The sequence below is a fragment of the Mesitornis unicolor genome, unplaced genomic scaffold (assembly GCF_000695765.1).
Source record: "Mesitornis unicolor isolate BGI_N332 unplaced genomic scaffold, ASM69576v1 scaffold33118, whole genome shotgun sequence".
NCBI lineage: Eukaryota > Metazoa > Chordata > Aves > Mesitornithiformes > Mesitornithidae > Mesitornis > Mesitornis unicolor.
This window is the reverse complement of record NW_010201717.1, coordinates 2,994-20,725: the sequence shown is the minus strand read 5'-3', so window position 1 is coordinate 20,725 and position 17,732 is coordinate 2,994. Positions and strand designations below refer to the sequence as shown.

The 17,732-nt window shown below is 40.8% G+C and overlaps 2 protein-coding genes across 2 annotated transcripts; both read right to left on the bottom strand.

The window, feature by feature from the left end:
* Position 1: 1 nt before the first annotated feature.
* INSL5 (insulin-like 5) lies at positions 2-1,457 on the bottom strand. The gene is made up of 2 exons (XM_010190197.1): positions 1,277-1,457; positions 2-240 (listed from the first exon to the last, which is right to left on the bottom strand). Exons 1-2 carry the CDS (start codon positions 1,455-1,457, stop codon positions 2-4), a joined length of 420 nt encoding a protein of 139 aa, XP_010188499.1.
* A 2,476-nt stretch (positions 1,458-3,933) lies between these two features.
* On the bottom strand, positions 3,934-17,353 carry WDR78 (WD repeat domain 78). The gene is given in 16 exon segments (XM_010190196.1): positions 3,934-3,978; positions 5,074-5,162; positions 5,165-5,226; positions 6,005-6,231; positions 6,891-6,989; positions 7,578-7,699; positions 7,899-8,056; positions 8,951-9,102; positions 10,776-10,863; positions 11,984-12,224; positions 13,468-13,548; positions 13,551-13,658; positions 14,119-14,277; positions 15,268-15,407; positions 16,870-17,023; positions 17,245-17,353. Coding segments are annotated over 16 exon segments (2,034 nt in total).
* Between the last annotated feature and the right edge of the window lie 379 nt (positions 17,354-17,732).

The following is a 17,732-nucleotide window of genomic DNA, read 5'->3' as shown; positions in this document are numbered from 1 at the left end:
TTCACAAGAGGGAACTGATCTCTCTCTCGGTGCAGCCAACGCTGCAGCAGGATGTGGTCAGCAGCTTGGCTGCTTCGCGCCTTTTTAGCATCGAAGTTTTCCGGGTGCCTTGTGAGTTTCGCTCTGTCCCGAGCCTGACAATATGGATTTCTTGGCTGTTGGTCCCCAGCCGCTGGTCTGTGTCCATGGCAGAGTCAGCATTGCTGTTCTCTTGTGAGAAAGGCAGGTGATTTTCACTCTCTGTCATGTAAAAATTACAAGTCATGGAATCATGATATTTATTATTATAATTGTTATAATAATATATCATCATAATATTTGTACTTACTTCATAATATTTGTCTTTACTAGAAAGACAGAGCGGCCTGCAGCCAGGGAGCTGAAAGGATTACCCTCCGTGTTTCTGTTGTGAACAACCAAGATGCACCAAATCCCTGACTTCTCACCAGGACAGTATTAAAATAGATACATGAGGTACACGTTCAGTGATTAACATGTTAAAAACCCAGTAATTCATGGATTTATTCTGAAGAGCATTCTTTGTAGGAATAGCTGCTTTATCTGATATATTTGCTTCGAAGAGTAAAACCATGATGTGCTGTGTCAGTGGCACCTGTCACATTAACCTGAACTGCGTGTGAGTTTTCTGAAATGCAAATATTATGCTAAAGCATCAGCCCACAATTTCAAAGTTCCTGGATGTTCCCACTTAAAGTATACTTGTGATTCAGGTGCATTTTAAATCCCACAGCAGCGTGGTGCACTGCCCTGTGGAGATGATAAAGGGGTGGTAGTTCTCTCAGTTCAGCAGTGGGGGTTTCTCTCCTTGAACAGACTCTGCTAGGGAGCTGCAGGTGCCATCGCTTTTTATGTTTGTTTAAAGCTGCTGCTACAATAGAATTTTCAAAACAAAAGGCAGACGTTACTGCGTGAAAAGTGTTGAAAGCCTCTGTTCCTGTTCTCTGTCTCATTTATTTTCTTTTTTCTAGTTCTTTCAACCTGTCAGAGCACAAATTTCGATGTATTTTCTGACCTAAAAAAGTGCTAACAAATAAGATATACACCACCACGTGAAGACACTTAAATTGCAGAGCATGTATTCAACACCCTTCGATTATAATACTCTTAAGTTGTAATAAAGAGTCTGGTTTCTAGTGGGTAAAGCAGCCTGAAGGTGATTTGGTTCTGAATCCCCTGATTCAGGCACACCTGGGCAGGTGGGGATAAGCCTTCAGACATTAATTAGCGCTTAATGAGTACTCACCGAGCAGGTAGCGATCATCGAGCAGGTAGCGATCATCGAGCAGGTGCCGTTTCCAGCGGGAGCCACCGCAAGTGAAGACGATGGCCCTCACAAAGTCCCTCCCACAGAGCCTCACTGCGGTCCCTTCCCCTTGGCCTTCCCTGGCCAGCACTAGCAGCGAGAGCAGGGCCAGCGCCAGCACTGTCCCCCTCATCCTGTGGGTGCTGTGCTCCGAAATGGGGTGACCGTGGGGCAGGAGGGAGCAGTGAGAGTGCTGCTGAGGTCTTCTCCTTTATAGTGGCGGCCTGTCTGCTCTGCTGCTAACCACTCATTCAGAGGGTGGCTTCTTGTTTGCTATAAACCAAGGTAATGGCTTTGTTTCCGGTCATGGTTGAAGTGCTTTGGGATTTTGGTCAGGTAGTAAAGGCTTCCTAGGACCACGTAATGGCGTTACTCTAGGAACACACGTAGTATAACGTGTTTATAGGGTACGGGCGTAGGTCAATGCTGTTAATGTGTATGTTCCACTAAAACACAAGGTGTTCATTATGTGATTTGTGGAGAATGGGGTTTGTCTCTGTTTCCCACACAGCTCTGCCTGTTAGCACAGTTTAAGCAATGCTGTGTCTTTTTCTGTTCGTGACCCTAACTAAAAGGGAGTTAACATTTTCCTGTGACATCCACAGTGTTCCTCTTCCTCTCTGCATTGTTCTTTTACTGAGCATCCTCTTGCCAAGCTGGAAACTGCAGATGCTTCAGAGGAACCTCCCAATACTGGGCAGTCATGAGAAAATCAGGTGCTGGGGGATTTTTTGGCAAATGTAGGCATCCAAGGCTGCAAATCCCCTGCTATGATGCACGGCTGCTGTGTGATCCTGCAGCATGCAGAGCATCTGAGTGCAATGAACACAAATTTTGCCATAACAAACTGTAGAGCAGTGGAGGTGCCAGGCGCTGCATCCGTAGGTGCAGTGGACTCGTGTAGAGGGCTGTGGACATGGCCCTTGTCCAAAAAGGCCCCAAAAAGAGAAAGAAATGGCTCTAAACAAAGCACAGAATAGCTACAGATCAGCGTCCCAGCTGCCCATTTCCTTTTGGTAACATCTGAGAGGCAGAAGTGGGTTCACCAAAGCAGCGTGGAGCGGCGATGCTGTGCTTGGGAACCAGAGGTTGGTACCTTGGTTATGCTGCCATGGATGCTGTTTGCTGCAATTGTAAGCTTCTGTAAAACACCCTTGCAATAAAATGCCTTGAGGAGAAAATCAGGCGATTACGAGGTCAGAAATTCCATTTTTAAGGACAAAATACATGAGGAACTTTGGAGATCTTCAGCACTTCCTAGCACCACAAGTGTTTTCCAGCACCATAATGCCACAGTTAATCGATTTACACTATGTGCAGGGTGAATTACAAGGTGTTGAAACCTCAACAGAAAGCTGGTTTTTTTACCAGTAGCATCTGTAAGTAAACAGTCATGACCGCCGATGCAAAATATATGGTGTCTTTTGCTCAGAGTTGTAATAATGATTAACACATGATTCACCTTAATGGGTGTCTTTCTTTGTAATGTGCAGAGATTAATTTTATGTCAAGGCTTAGCTTGTAATGTAACACTAAAATGTACAGACAGAAGTGACTGGTAATGCATCACAAATGGTCTTTAACTTCGGTGATGTGCTTAAATGCGGGACATTTATGGTCAGGCTAATGAGGGATCTGAGCACTCAGTGTCCATAAAACCCACCTAAAGCTTTCACAAGCAGGCAGCTATTGCCTCCCTCGGTTAGCAAGTTCCTCTGACGAGCTTTTGTATCGCATGGGACGAGGAGGAGATCCCTGCTGTGCTGATCCAGAAATAGGGCTGTAGCCTAAATCTTGGGCTTAATGACTCCTCGGTAGAGATGCTCGGTGTTTTCTGTGAGAAGTCAGGCTCTGAAAGTCTTCTAAGACACCACAGGCCAGCTGGTGGGTCACTGTTTCTACTGATCTGTCCCCAGAAAAGACAGCTGAGGCATTTCAACTCTCGCTGGGTGATGAGAGGTGGTGACATCTCAAGGAAAAACATGGATCAGGCTTCCAGAGGTGCCAAAGTCAGTCCTTGCTCTGGGACCATGCTGTCACCTTCTGTGAGGCACTTTTGGGAAAGGGTCAGTAGGGAACAGTGAATTTAAACAGCACTTTTATATGATCCCCTGTCAGGGGCTGGAAAAGTTGGTCTCTACTTTTGCCTGCAGCTTGCAGGAGCACCTGATGCCACTCAAAGCCCAGTTTTCACCCTCAGCAGTGGTGCATGGGGTGGACCTGAGGAAAAGTCCCTACATTTACCAATAAAGACTCTGGCTGTGTTACAGAGTGGATTGTACAGGAGGTGATTTGGCATTTCTGCTTTTGGAGTAACTCAAGGAGAAAAGACATTGGAGGAAAAAACGAGGAAAAAACCTAAGGAGAAGAGACTACGGAGACCTTTCCATTACCTTATCATATCAGGGAAGGCCGTCTGTGTACTGATACTGTTTGTCTAACGAGAGGGACTTCCAAGGGAAAATTTACAGTATTTGAAAGAAGTTTTTAACCAGCGTGGTGTCAAAGAGAAACTTTAATAATAGAAAAAGAATAAATTACTTCTGTTACTATTACAGAAAGCCTTTCTTGCTGTTTACCAGCTGAGAAGTGGTATCATTTAGCCACTGTTAAATAGCTGGAGAAAGACAAATTATGTCGTGTAAGTCCTCAACCTGTAAAACAAGAGGAAAAAGAGCTGTGTGACAGTGTAATGGCAGTATACGACATGCAGTGATCCAAAATTCCTATTTACGAACTGAGAGCAGAACTGCCTGTGCAGTGAGCATCCAGCAAGCAGACTGGAGGCGTTTGTGTTGTGTCAGCTGCTTTTTCACTGAAATTCTGTTAATACCATGCTGACCTCTAACAGTGCTCCTAGAAAATAGCACTTTTTGGCAGGCCTGTTTGGATAGCGTTTGTGGCATCACACTTAGCATGCAAACAGTTATCTTGTTTATGAAGGAACTTAATTTTCAAGGTGGATACGTGTCTGGTGGCTGTACTTAGATTAGTAATTATCTCTGTTTAGCATTAATTGTTATATGGACCTGTGGTGTAAGCCTTGTAGATAACAGCAAGGTCTCCCTAGGCTTAGGTATCAGAGAAGGGAGTTAAAGCAATGGATGATGCTGGAAAGTGAGGCTCCCCCTGGCTAACTGGGCTCTGTGAGCCAGTTATGCCACATGCCCAAAGTCTGTGAAATGAAGCACTGATATTTTTAGTCCTTGTCTGGTGAAAATTAACCCTGTATTCTTATTAACTGAAGAGCTTCTTGCACTCAGAGAATTTGGGCTGCTTGGTGGCAATTTGTAGGAAAGAAACCCAGTAATTTTAAGTTTAACAACAATGGCTTCATTTCCAGTTTTTAAGGGAAGTAACTTTTTTGCTCTGTGGTTTACAGCACTTGTCAAATGACACTGGTAGTTACCAGAATTTCCAAATGCAACGCTGACAATTGTGAATTATTAACACTTAATACCTTAAGAATGAAGGTTAGATTAACATCAGTATTGTCGTTCTCTCCTCCTTAAGTTTAGTGTTTTGCACCATGTAACTCAGAAGGGATTTAAAAAAATACCAATCCCGCTTTACACATTGGCATGCAGAAGAGCCGGAACCTCCTCAGGTTTTAATCTGGGTATGGATTGTGTCTGAATCCCCCTATTTCAATATTTTTAGCTAGATCTCTGACAGAACCCCCTTTCTGAGGAGCGAAGCCCCAGGTGAATACACAGGGCTCTGTGGATGTTTCCTTTATTGACCCATACCTTATCGCTGCTGGGAGCTACCAGGTTCTGCAGCTCAAACACCCACACTTCTCCTGCGCTGTCTCCCACCAGAAGGCAGTCAGTGTTCGGGCAAAGAGCACAGACATGAATTTTGTTTTTGGGTTGTCAAAGTGAGAGATCACGGGTTCCAAGCTGCAGCCCAGCAGACACAAGAATTAGTCCATAACATCACATTTGCCCAAGTGCACTATCATGGAAAATACTGCAGACCTGATAAATACTGTGTTTTATTTCATAAGTTCTAGATTAACTCAAAAACTAAGAAGTGAGGCAGTGTTCTGCTTGGTCTCTACCAGCACAAAAATCCCAGTTGCTATTAACTAAAATATCCTGGTTGCTAAAATCTGTCCTATTGCCTAATGTGATGGTGGTTAATATTTTTATTATAGGAATAATTTCCTTTTTGTTAACACAAGATTTGGTGGGGCTCCTCCTCCTCTGTGGGCTTTGCGCTGTCATTAATACAAAATAGTACAGATCAGCAGTGCAAGGCCCCAGATTAACCAAGCCACACATGAGCTGTGCACCTACTTTGGAGCAGCAAGAAAACGTGAGAGGTATCTGAACTTCTGACCATCTTACTTTTATAAAAGGTCCAAAGTAGTTCAGTTTTGTTGTTGTTTTGTTTTTTTTTTCTTTTAACTATGGCAGTGGTAAAATCTATGACTTCTGCAGCAAAAAGCGGTTTTACCCTTTATCAGCTCCATGAGGCATCGAGCTCCTTCTCTCATAATCATCACAATTCCTTGGTAACTACCATTTGCTTTTACAAAATGAGTATTTTAAAATGTGGTACTTTAACTAAGCAAGTAAATGGAATGGAGCTGTTGTGATCTGGTAACAATACTGATAATACCCTGTAGCCGTTGTGCCATGAAGGTTCAGAATCTTCTCTGAGAAAAACACTTACATGCTGACCCTGAGATCCCAGACTTCTGCGCTGCTTTCGTTTGCTGCTGCAAATATGAAGGCTGATTTTGGAGACCACATAATGTCATGAACAAAAGCAGCAGTGGAACTGAAAGTTAAAACGGGTGCCTGCAAATGCTGGTGCCATAAAATAACGCTCCAGTCTGGAGAGCAGCTCAGGAATGTGTCGGTGCTGAATGGATTCCAGGCCACTTTGTACACTGGACCCTTGGCGTTTGGGAAGAAATGAAAAATTACTTGGTGTTATTCCAGAGCTGCAGCCTCCCAGAATGGTTTTTCATAGTGACCTTGCATGGAAATCCCTGGCTGTCCTCTGACCTTAACAGTGAACATTGTTTTAAGTGTACCCGTAGGAAACTGGGATGCAGCAGAGGTGATAAGGCAGGAGAGATCTTAGAAATAAAAAGCATTCAGCTGATTCTGTCCCTTCAGTCATTAGGAGAGGTTGATGCTGAAAGAGCAGCTTATTGGGTGACAAAAAGATATGGGTTTTTTTGGTTTTGTTTTTTTTTAAAAGGTGCTGGTAAAGTTCTACCATCTTTCTGTTGGAGGTAAGACTAACTGTGGATTCCAGGACAATCCAATTACTGATTGTTTTCTTAAAATGAAGCCAGAACTGAAGCTTTAAACCAGTTTATGGTACAAGTTTTAATAAATTACTTTAAAAAAATAAATCCTTATAGTGTAGAAAATAATCCTGTAAGGCTGTGATGCTTTATGCTGTGGGAACCCATTTCTATACGAGAAAAGAAGTTTAGGTTTCTTTTGTTGCAGATGTCTTGTTTAGTAAATCTAAGCAAAGAAACTATTAAATTTGTGAAAAGAATTGAACAGTTTCTGCTGTCATTACTTTATGTATCACTCACATTATGGCCCCTGTATGTTTCTAGAAACTGCTCACGGCACAAACAAGAGCACTTGTGGATATGACCCTCTTCTGTTCCAGCCAGATAAAAATTAGTGTCCTGAAAGAAAGTTAAAAGTAACCTAAATTGGATTAACCCATTTATCACTCATCCAAAAATATACGAAGGACTGGATGAGTTGTACAGTCTTGGTGCCAGAACGTATCAGACTTGCGATGTGTGTTCTCCATCTGCACAGGACATACACTGCGATTGCTGACTCCTGAAAATCTCAGATGTTGTCATCCACATGAACAAATGAATGAGTTCTTCAAATGTTCTGAGGACAAAATATTCAGCTGGATAAAGAGCAGCAGCACAGCCACCTGAGCCCTAGACTCAGGAGATGCTGAACAGCCAAATTCTCACTGATTTGACCAGTGCGCAGAGGAGAGCGACAAGTGAGTAGCCTGGCTGAAATGCTGCAGTTGTTAATGTACAGGATTGCTTGCTTGGTGTACCATACCATCCATTTTGGGTAAAACTCTTGCCAGCTAAGAAGCTATTTGTTTCAGAACTAAATGTGCTTTAAATACCAGTGCAAGTGCCAGGGTAGTGCATATTAAAGTAGCTCCAGCTGCGGATCTTCCCCCTGCTCCATACTTTTCCTGGATAACACTTTAACCAGGATGCACTTTCTTCACCTACCTTTGGATGGAAGTCAAAGAACATCCCAGCTGCCTGGTGAGATATCAGAGCTTCCTTTTTCCTTTCTTTCTCACCTGGTAATTTTTTCTTCTCACTTTCCCTTCATTTTATTTTCATGAGATCTGTGCAAATAGCAAGAGTTTTTGTCAGACAGGTATGTGACAGTGCTACAAATAACTCATGCTCCTGTGGGATGCTCAACAGCTCTTAAATGTTTTCTGTATGGTAGCTGGTATAAAAAGCATCACCTAAAAGAAAATGAAGCAATTGCAATTTCGGGTATTATCCCTCTGCAGAAAAGCTGCAGGGGAAAATGCTTACCAGTGCAGTCCATTCTTTTCTGGATAAGCCACTCAGTTACTCGGCCATCTGCTGAGATGCAGATTAATCTCTCTTTTTTGCCATCTCCTGCTGCACCTCTGTCCTGTTCCACCCACCGCAGCTGCCATACAGGACCTCTATGTTTATTTGAAGATTCACTGGGACAAAAAATGCTCATGAGAAATCGTATATGAACAAAGACAAGACGTATATTTGAAAAATAATTAACCTTTCTTTTCTCAGACACATTTGAAATCTAGTTTCAGGGCACTGTTTAATGTGGTGACACACCTCTCATTGATACCTGATCATTAAATCAATATGCACCTTGTAGGACTTGGAGAGCTGCCCTCATCCCTGGTTATGCCTTCTCTTTCTTCTTAATTCCTGCTTACCCCTCACCTATTCTGACATTCTCTCCAATTCTGCAGGTGAAATTGGTGAGAAAACACCAATAGCTACCCCTGGTCTCCCATAAGGATTTGTTATCTGGGGAGGATTGTCCTAGGTAGTTAGTGCCTGGAGAATAAAATGATACATGCTGGTAACTTGCTGCATTTTCTTAAAGTCTCACAGTAGTAATTTGTTTCACTTTTCCAATGTGGGAAACTCACTTTGTACGCACAGCAACAGCACAGAGTGTTTCACACCCCAGATAAGGATCCGTGGTGTTCAAGTAAGCATTTATCAGCAGAAATAAGAATAGAGAATGAGAGCAGTGCAGAGGGAGAGTGGCAGTAGCTGAGCGTTCGGCTGTATCAAGGGGAACAGGTGGATGGAAGCAGCCTGGTTCACCCACTCTGGCCCTTCCAGGCATTTATTGCATAAATATTTGTATCTGCAGCTTTGCTGCAGAAACTTTTGGTATTTTGAGAGTATTGAGTATCTATGCAGGCATTTCCCATCAAAACTGGAAGATACCGGCAAAAGTTGGAAATGAGCATTTGGAAGCTATACTTATCGAGACTGTTACTATTCCCTCAGCTTCTCAGTTGTGGATATTCTTTTATTTATTGACTGAGGTAGGAGAAGATGGGAAATCACAGCCTTACCTGCTGTCCAAAAGCGCAGCATCGTTATGACTCTGTACATCATAGATTGCCACAGAACCATTGTACATTCCCACTGCCAAAAGATTCGGGTTTGCCATGGAAAAATCCAATGCAGTGACACTGTGCTCACACCGGAAAATACGCTCTGGCCACTGACACAGAGAAAAAACAGGAACGTTTTCATTTAGTTTCTTAATTTACCTGGGTTTTCTCAATGCTGGATACTAAATTGCCAGGCTCTGCTGGAAAATTCAAGTGCTGGTGACCATAGTGACTACTTCTAGCCAGAAATTAGCTACTCTATTCTAAGTGGTTCAGTTTATTTCTTGCTACAACTCATAAAATGAGGAAAAAATAAAGACTATGCAGAAATATGACACTGTAAAATGAGTTAGATGGGCCTACTCCAAACCAAACACCTAAAAACCAAGTTCCCTAAGATTCAGCTGTGTGAGTTCAGTGTGGGCTTTTTGCTTGTTTGATTTGTTTTTTGTCTTTTTAAAACAAATTTGCCATTTTGGAAAATTTCTCCAGTTGTTGTCTATGTAATGTGAAGGTAAGTACCTTTCCAGTTACAGAAACTTAGCTGCAGATAAAATGCAATCTAATGTACTTCATGTAATCTGTAAACCGCTATTTTCACCTAATTTCTCTATGTAACCAAAGAACTGATTCAGCTCTGGTTTAAGATTAAATCCTTAAAGTCGCTGCACCAAGCTCTTGAAATGGGGAACAGCAGTGGTTAGTTTGCAAATAAATGTATTTCCATGTGCATGCCAGACCTTATTTCTTAATGTTGGGCTCTTGGACTGCGGTGACACCAGGAAATCACAGGAGTATTTGTTGTTGAGGTGATAAATATGCATCAAAGACTTGACTCTGCATGATTTATCTTAGTCTAATACACAATTTGGGGCATGTGAAGTGTGTAGAACATGTAAAAGAGTTGTGTAATTTGACAGCAATCAGGTGATTTTTACTGTGTCGCTTTGTAACCAAGATTTCCCAGACTTTTTTTAAATTTGCTAGTTTAAAAAGCATCACTTTTCAGATGGATATGTAAAGATGTAAATGTTGCATCTACGAAATCTACTTTTTGACAGTATTATGAGAAGTTAGATTAGATAATTATATTTAATTATATACTTTTTCTTCTTCAGCCTTCATGGTACCATAGAAAATGGGTTGGAAAGCATAATCCTTAAATTTAAAATGCAAATGTTCTGTAATGAGACTTTGGAGGCACTGAACAAATGGTCTATAGATTTTGAAAAACAAAGGTAAATAGATTTATTTTCACATTTGCTGTGCTCAAGACTTTTCCAGTCTAAATAATAATTTCTACACACCTGGCTCTACCCACACTAATTAAAAACAGATTTACAGCCTTGGGTAGGTCACCCTAGGGTCTGGAAATGGGATGGAGAGGTCTGCATTGCAAAGTTGCCCGGCATAGACCGATGCTACCTGAGGGTTGGACCCATCTGTTGGTTGTTTGGTGGCCATGTGCAATGAGTTTAGTTCCTGTGAACAGATGTCCCTGTCACCAAACCACCAGGACAGCCAGCGCCTCTGCTGGAAGTGTCAACTGAGAGGACAGACGGGCACAGAAATTAAACTGCTTGCTATGGGCACTTTCTTTGGGTCGAGGTTTAATCATGTTGCTAGGTATTGCAATCAATTTTCCAGAAATGGTGTAGTTTGGGCTAGCAAATTCAATGTTACTGCTTTTTGAGACAGGACGAGGGCTATAAATAAAGCAGAAATAGGAGAGCAGAAAAATGCATTGAGGAAAAAGAAAGAATACAAAGTGGCTGCTCATTACCATGGGGTTCTTCAATGACCAGCAGCAAGCCAAGCCTTTCTTCTGGTCTTTAAAATCAAACGCTCCATAACCAACAGCTAAAAGGTCCTAAAAAAGCACAGATGACGATACAGATCTCAGTTTAACTTGAAGTGCAGTTTTATATTTTTAAAAGGCTACTTTCTGCTAACAGTGACTCTCAGTGCTAAGTCTGGAAAAATAATGTTGTATGGAAGCAGAATAACACACAAGAAGAGCAGAATTTCAAAATTTTGAGTACTGGAAACTGGTTCAACTAAAAGTGCATTCATAGTCACTGTCAGCTGTGTCTGCAGTCCTCTCTCCCTGGCCATCATAAAACTATGTCCCTTTCCAGAGATGAATATACATTATTCTATAACCCTATTTTAATGTGCAGTATTTAATGGACTACATAAAAATACTTATAATTTTCTCTCTCAGCATTAGCTGTAAAAGGAGCTTCAGTGACCATTCAAACTCAAATTCTGTTCATTCCTTGCCATAAGCAGAGGTAAGAAACAGCAGCAAGACTTCAGTCTTCAACTTCGTTAATTTATTTTCCTACACAAAACAACTTGTTTGTGAAACTACCACTTCAAAAGCAGGTATTTGTTTGCCCTATAATGCTAAGACTGAAGTCTATAAATGTGTCCAACTTTAGAATATCTGGGGATCTGGTGTACTAACAGTATGAAATGGTCTTTATTTTTGGCCTTTCTTTTTTTCCCTTGGGGCAATCTTACCGGTTTTATGTTCCTCATCCTCACCTGCTTTTTGCCTTCTTTCCATTCATTATTTTTGTTGTGGCCATGAGACTGTTGGAAAAACTGAGCCTTAAATTACGCTGAAAGTGGAGATGTCTGAATCATTCTCACCTCCACTGAAACCAAATTAAATAAAGTTGGGCCAGCTGCTCAGAAATCTGTGCCTGTTATTATGCATCTTATCCTTCAAGTTTGATAAATGCCACTTTCTTAGGAGACTACTGTTAGAAACAAAGATGTTGTATCTAAACTATCATGAATTAACTCCACCAATGATGATGAAGTTTAGTAGTAGGTATATTTAGTATTTCAACTTACAATGCTGTAGGGACGAATCTGTCTGAGATCTCTCCCAGCAAAGTACATCAAAACCAGTTTATTTACACCAACAATTGCTTATACTATTTTGCAAACAGCTTAGAAGAAGCAATTGGTGAACTCATGGGGTTTACTTTGTTCCAAGCCATAGTGCTTACGCTGTGACCATTAGTTAAATCACATATGTATGACCACAGATGTTTCAGCTGGGGAGGTTCCACTTCTGGAGTTTTATTTGGATCTGACAGAATCGATGGGTCAATGAATGCTTCTTTCTGCTCTTCCTTATCCTTCTTTTCCTTGTCATGCTCTTCCTGTTTAGGTTCTTTCACAGCTGTTACTGTACCACCAGAGGTAACATCGGGATCTAAAACACACAAATATGGTAAAGTCTGAGTAGTAACATTTCATTTATTTAACTCCAGTCATTCACAGTCAGAAGAAAAATTTGCCCTTTCACCAAATATTTTGCAGCAAACAAATAATTAAGTGAAGATTTGAGGAATTAAGGCATCCTAACTTCTACAATTGTGGCTAAAATGTTGATAGGAACATAGAAGGTACCTCGATCAGGCTGTAGTGTGCCTGTTATGCTGCTGGTGTTTAATGAGTGGATTTAGCTACCCAGCAACAAGTTGCAAATTTATGTCCACCCCCCACCAGGAATGTTTCTAATATCTCATATTGAAAGATTTGTTTAAACAGGGATTTTTTTTAAAGTTAGGGGCAAGATTTTAAAGAGCTACACTTACTCATTGATGCTGTAACACCATAGCTAAGTTACATGATGCTGTAATAAATTGCTCATTACTTGGGAAAAATTAAGTGTAGAGCATATTTTTAGGCTGTGTTTGCTAAGTATATTTTTATTTACTCACCCCTTTATGTAATGAGTAAATCATAAATTGATCTTAGATCACTGTTAACAAAATAAGAATACAATAATTGCCATATTGCCAGAACAAAAGTTCTGGCCAGTATCATGCTGCAGCTGTAGTTCCTGAAGAGTGACAGGATATAGCAGGCTCATTGCCTGAGAAACTGAAACTCTGTGACACAAAGAGGTACAACACAATAAAAGCAATGTGAATCTGCCTTTTTAAATCCTTATGTTAACTTAGGACTAGTGTAAAGTTAAAATATTACGTAGCACTTGAGGTAATGCCTCTTACAGTCTGCAATTAATGTACTTTATGTTAGACAATGAACATCTATCAGGCTAAAACTTCTGTTTACCATTAGTCTCCTTCTAAAATATGTAAAAAAAAATCCAATGTAAAAATGGCTGGAAAAGTAGCAGAATGAATCTGTACTTTCACTGTCAGGAAATAAGTTGGATATTTGGAGTTAGTATCAGTTTGTGGTAGAAAGGGGAGATAAGTCAGCTGAGAACTCATTTATTCAATTCTTCCACCACATATGATAAGGATGTCAGATAAAGTGAATGTAAAACTGCAAAGTTCATGTTGACATCTCATAAATTCTTTTCTTTGTCTATTTCTTAAATGACTTCTTGTCTGTAAAGACATTCAATGAGGGATGTAACTCCGTGACTTTCAATAGTGTTCAAAGTTTTGTGGTGAAAAGAGGGCAGCCAAGAAGAAACAAACCTAGAAGGACAGGAAGCTGCCGATAAACTGCAAATTTGGGTTGAAAAATATTCTTCATTAGAATCCTCTCCATGAAAAATTTTCCTGCTGAAAGTTTTCTGATGTTAATATAGCTTCTGAATGGCATTCCTCTTCTTCGTGGGTTCTGGCGAGAACAGCACTTTCCAACATCGTTATAGAAGCTGTGCTGCCTGACAACAGAGAATATGGGAAAAAAACAGTTTTAACTTGATAATACTTTGCACATAAAAGTCAAGGAGATAAAAAGTCTCCTCCTCCTTCACCTGAAAGAAAAAGCATAGAAGAATTTATAATCAAAAAATACTCCCACTATTATGTTTTTCTTGCTTTCTTTTCTTTTATTGCTAAAATATGCAGTATTGTGAGATACTTCTGGAATGTTTCACAGTTGTTTTGCTTCTACTGTCCTAAGTAAGTTAGCACCAGCAAGCTTTGTCACTGACTATTTAAGATTATTTATGATGGCATTGTACAGAAGAGGTCTCAATGCAGACCTGTCCAAGATTCTTTAGCAAACTCTAATGCCAGACGAAGCGTTTTCTTCATGTAATTTTCACCACATAGCACAGTGATGTGCATTTTCTAGGGGGATGAAAACACGGTAGAGATGTAAACCTGGAGAAATGTTACCTCTGTTAGAAGAGATGGTCATAGTCTGATCGTGTTCTTTAGTTGCATGAGATTTGCTGCCTTTCCCATCTGTGGCTCTGTTACCATCTGCTTTTGATGGAGTTTCTGTTTCCGATACATTAAATGAATCATACAAGTCCCAGGACGTGACCATCACCCCTAGAAAGGAATTACATTGTATTATGTAAGTCTCTTCTATCAGTACGTTATTATAAAGGTTGACCTACAGCTGAGCAAAGATTTACTTTTTTCCTACACTCCCAACTGTTTGGAGAGGGACTTTAAACACAACTGCGGGTCGGCCAAGGCTGTAGCAGCAGCTGTTGTGGGATTGCTGCTTCAGGGCCTTTGGGGTGTGAAGCTTCCCTTCTGCAGGCCCATCTCCTCGTGAAACAATGCTCTGTAACCTGCCTCTGTGCGCTCAGCTCTTCAAACACGTGTTGGAATGAGCCCTGCTGATGCTCAAGGCACACAAAAAAGGGGAAGATATGTTTTCAAATCAGATTAGTTTCTATTTTACTTCTCCTTTTGATATTTTTTTCCACTCATTTTATATACACTAACAAACACAAAGGAAAAATGTTTGTCACAGCATTCCTCACAGTTCTCTTTGGCCACCTACACAAAAAAAGATATTCATAGTCAGGCAAAGCTCAGAATATGCATATAAAAACTAGAGGTAATCCTCTATAATTTTTTTAGAGCATGGAGGCTGAACATTTTGTAAAAATGCATCTAGCTTGTGAGACTGCCAAGATTTCCCGCTTTCCCCAAGATTTTATATCTCATAACAGAGGTTCTCCTCTTTGCATTATGGCAAATAAAAGTAGAAACCAACATCACTGAAAAGTTAAGGAGGAAGAAAAGGAACTGTGCCCTTTCATATGTTAAGTATTAGGTAAAGTTCTTCTGAACATCTTCTCCTGCTTAGAGATGGAAGAAATTAAAAACCCTTTCCTCAATGTCTTACCTGTGTGCAGGGAGTCTTCTGAGATCCCATGATGGAGCTGTTTGCTAGATTCTTCCTAAATAAATACTTAAAAAGTAAACCAAATATAATAATAAACCCAACTGCCAAGGGTATTATGTAGTAAATGAGAGCCTGTTCTTATTAAATGCTCTTTCCTATATGGTTCTCGGAGAGTTTACCTTTATCTTCCACGATGATTTTGTCACATTGCACTTCCTTGTTCTTTATGGCTCCATTAATGGTTTGCGTCATTTTTTCTACAGAGAGATCATTACCAAATCTGTTTTGGCAGAAGTCAGCATAAATCTTATTCCTCTCCCTTGGAAAAGAAAAAAAAAAGTGTATATTGACTTTCTGAAAAACATTTGCATTCAACTTCTCAGTGCATTTAACCACAAGTTGAACAGGATACTCTATGTCATAAATTTATTGCTCAGGATTTTGGATTGCTAGATTGTATTTCGTTCTACATATCAACTTTCAGCAGCTATTTCTGAACTTGTGATGCTGTTCTAGTCCAGAAATGGCCTGTAGAGGTAGGCATCAGCAAAAAAATCCAACTACCTTTGCACTGTGGTGGAATTAGGAGGAGTTAGAAATACACAGCTCTCATCGCTTGGGAGTGAAAGGTAGCACGTCCAAAAGATAAAACTGAAACAAATACATTTCTATTTCATCCAGCCCTCGGGTTTGGTAGGAATGGTCAGTGGGGATTGTGTAACTTTTACTGTTATTTTGTTTTCAATGTTCTAACAGCAGACACGGGTTATACCCAGCCTTTGCCCACCAACAGGTTGCTGTGCTCAGGAAGATTCACTGTCTGTGCCTATAGAGTTGGCAGTACATGCTGTCCACACCAGCATTCTCTGAATGCTCTTCCTCTTCTTTCTTCCCCAAAATCACACCAGTGTGATTCACAGGCAGTGGGAGTTGGAGTCCTACCATTATCTTTGTGTGTGTACTAGCAGAAAATACTCGTTTGGGTACGTTTTTTGGCTTGCTAGCTGCAGTACACTGCATCTCAGGCTCTGGGGCTTACAAAAGCCATGTGAGAAGTCTATCAGTCGGGCATCCATCATGGAGAGCACTTTGCTGCACTCTGTCCCAATCTGCAACTGGGAGTAAGCCAGAAACCAGTGTGGGTTAACTCCCTACCAAAGTTCATGGTACTTCAGGGAGTAGAATCTGAAGTGGGACTGCGTGAGATGCAGATAAGGGAAGACACAACAATTTAACAGACAAGGTCGCATTGCTGGGGTGAGGTTTCTTCCAGCTAGAAGCGCTATGAAGGGCTTCTGAAGAAACCAAGGCCTGCAGTTTATATCTTTGTTATTAAAAGTTTGTTTGTTTTTAGTTTATATCACTGTTATTAAGAAGTGATTGGCTGTAAAGCTACGCACAAGAATCAGTGCAAAGGTTTGCCATTTCTTACTGTTTTCATGAAAACTGTGTAATTCATGTGTACCCCACTACTCCATCTCCCCTTTCCTCTATCCCATATGTTCTCTTGTTATTACCCCCTGCTTTTACTAATCTGCCTTAATTTATCAGTGAAAGCAGGTATGAATTTGATTGACAAGATGGAGTTGTAAGGAATTTGGGCTGTCTTGTCAAAGGAGAGACTCAAGCCCAATGTGGCTTTCAGCAAAGGTGAAATGATAAATTGTAGCAGTTAGAACACTGAACCGATGTGTGAGCAGCCAGCTCAGGACCTTGCGATCAGCAGAAACGGGGTGTGCTGAGCGTACTATGTGCATGTACACAGCTACTGATATACATACTGAACTCTTTCAGCATCTTCTGATTCTACAGACATCACAGCAGGTGATATATCTAACATCCAAAGAGTTTCTGTCTCTGTGAGGTAAATATCCACTCTCTTATCCAAGTCTTCATTCGTCAGTTATTTAATCTCCTCCTGCCTCCCCTGCATATCTGAAAAATTATAAGTTAACAAGTGAGACGTTTTCTGCTCTAAATTTAAAAGAAAAGAAGTTTATTCTAGAAGTATTGTAATGATCGAGAGCCAAAACTTGTGAGGCGCTGAGTTCCTTTGAAGTGCTGGGCATTTTGCATCCACAGACTGCAGTGTCTCACAAATCACAGCACTGCAAAGGATAGCTTAAATTTATAATTATACAGTGTATGTTCTTTACCAGATACGCTAACAGTTGTGTCTTGTTGAGAGCCAGGTTCTACTGTTTCATTGAGGGTGGACTCAGCTGTTGATAGGTTCGATATAGAAGTATTGCTGCTTCCGTACATCCTTCAGTAACAAAGAAATAAGCAGAAATAGCATGAGAGAGGCCAGATGTCAGTTAGCAAAGCACCACAAAAATAGCGACGTTGTTATCAGGATAAACCACAGAAGACTGCAATAGCACGTACAGGGATGACTGTGTTGTGAACAAAGTTATAGGAGGCTTAGGAAATAAAATAATTACATGGTTTGGAAAAGACTTAAAAAGGAAGAATTCCCCTGGCAGCATATCTGGAGGCATTAAATAGCTGATGGAAAAGAAGCTGTTGAGTTCTCATTCATTCTTAGCTTATAATGATGTGAAGTGTTGGCTACCTGCTGTGCAATAACACGTACCCACAGACAGCACTGCTCTCACCCAGAACCTAGATCCTCTGGTGCTTT

Coding starts and splice junctions, on each gene's coding strand:
- INSL5 (XM_010190197.1), bottom strand. CDS start 1,457: ATGAGGGGGACAGTGCTGGCGCTGGCCCTGCTCTCGCTGCTAGTGCTG. Junction 241..1,276: donor TCGCTACCTGCTCGATGATC/GCTACCTGCTCG, acceptor TTTACATGACAG/AGAGTGAAAATCACCTGCCT.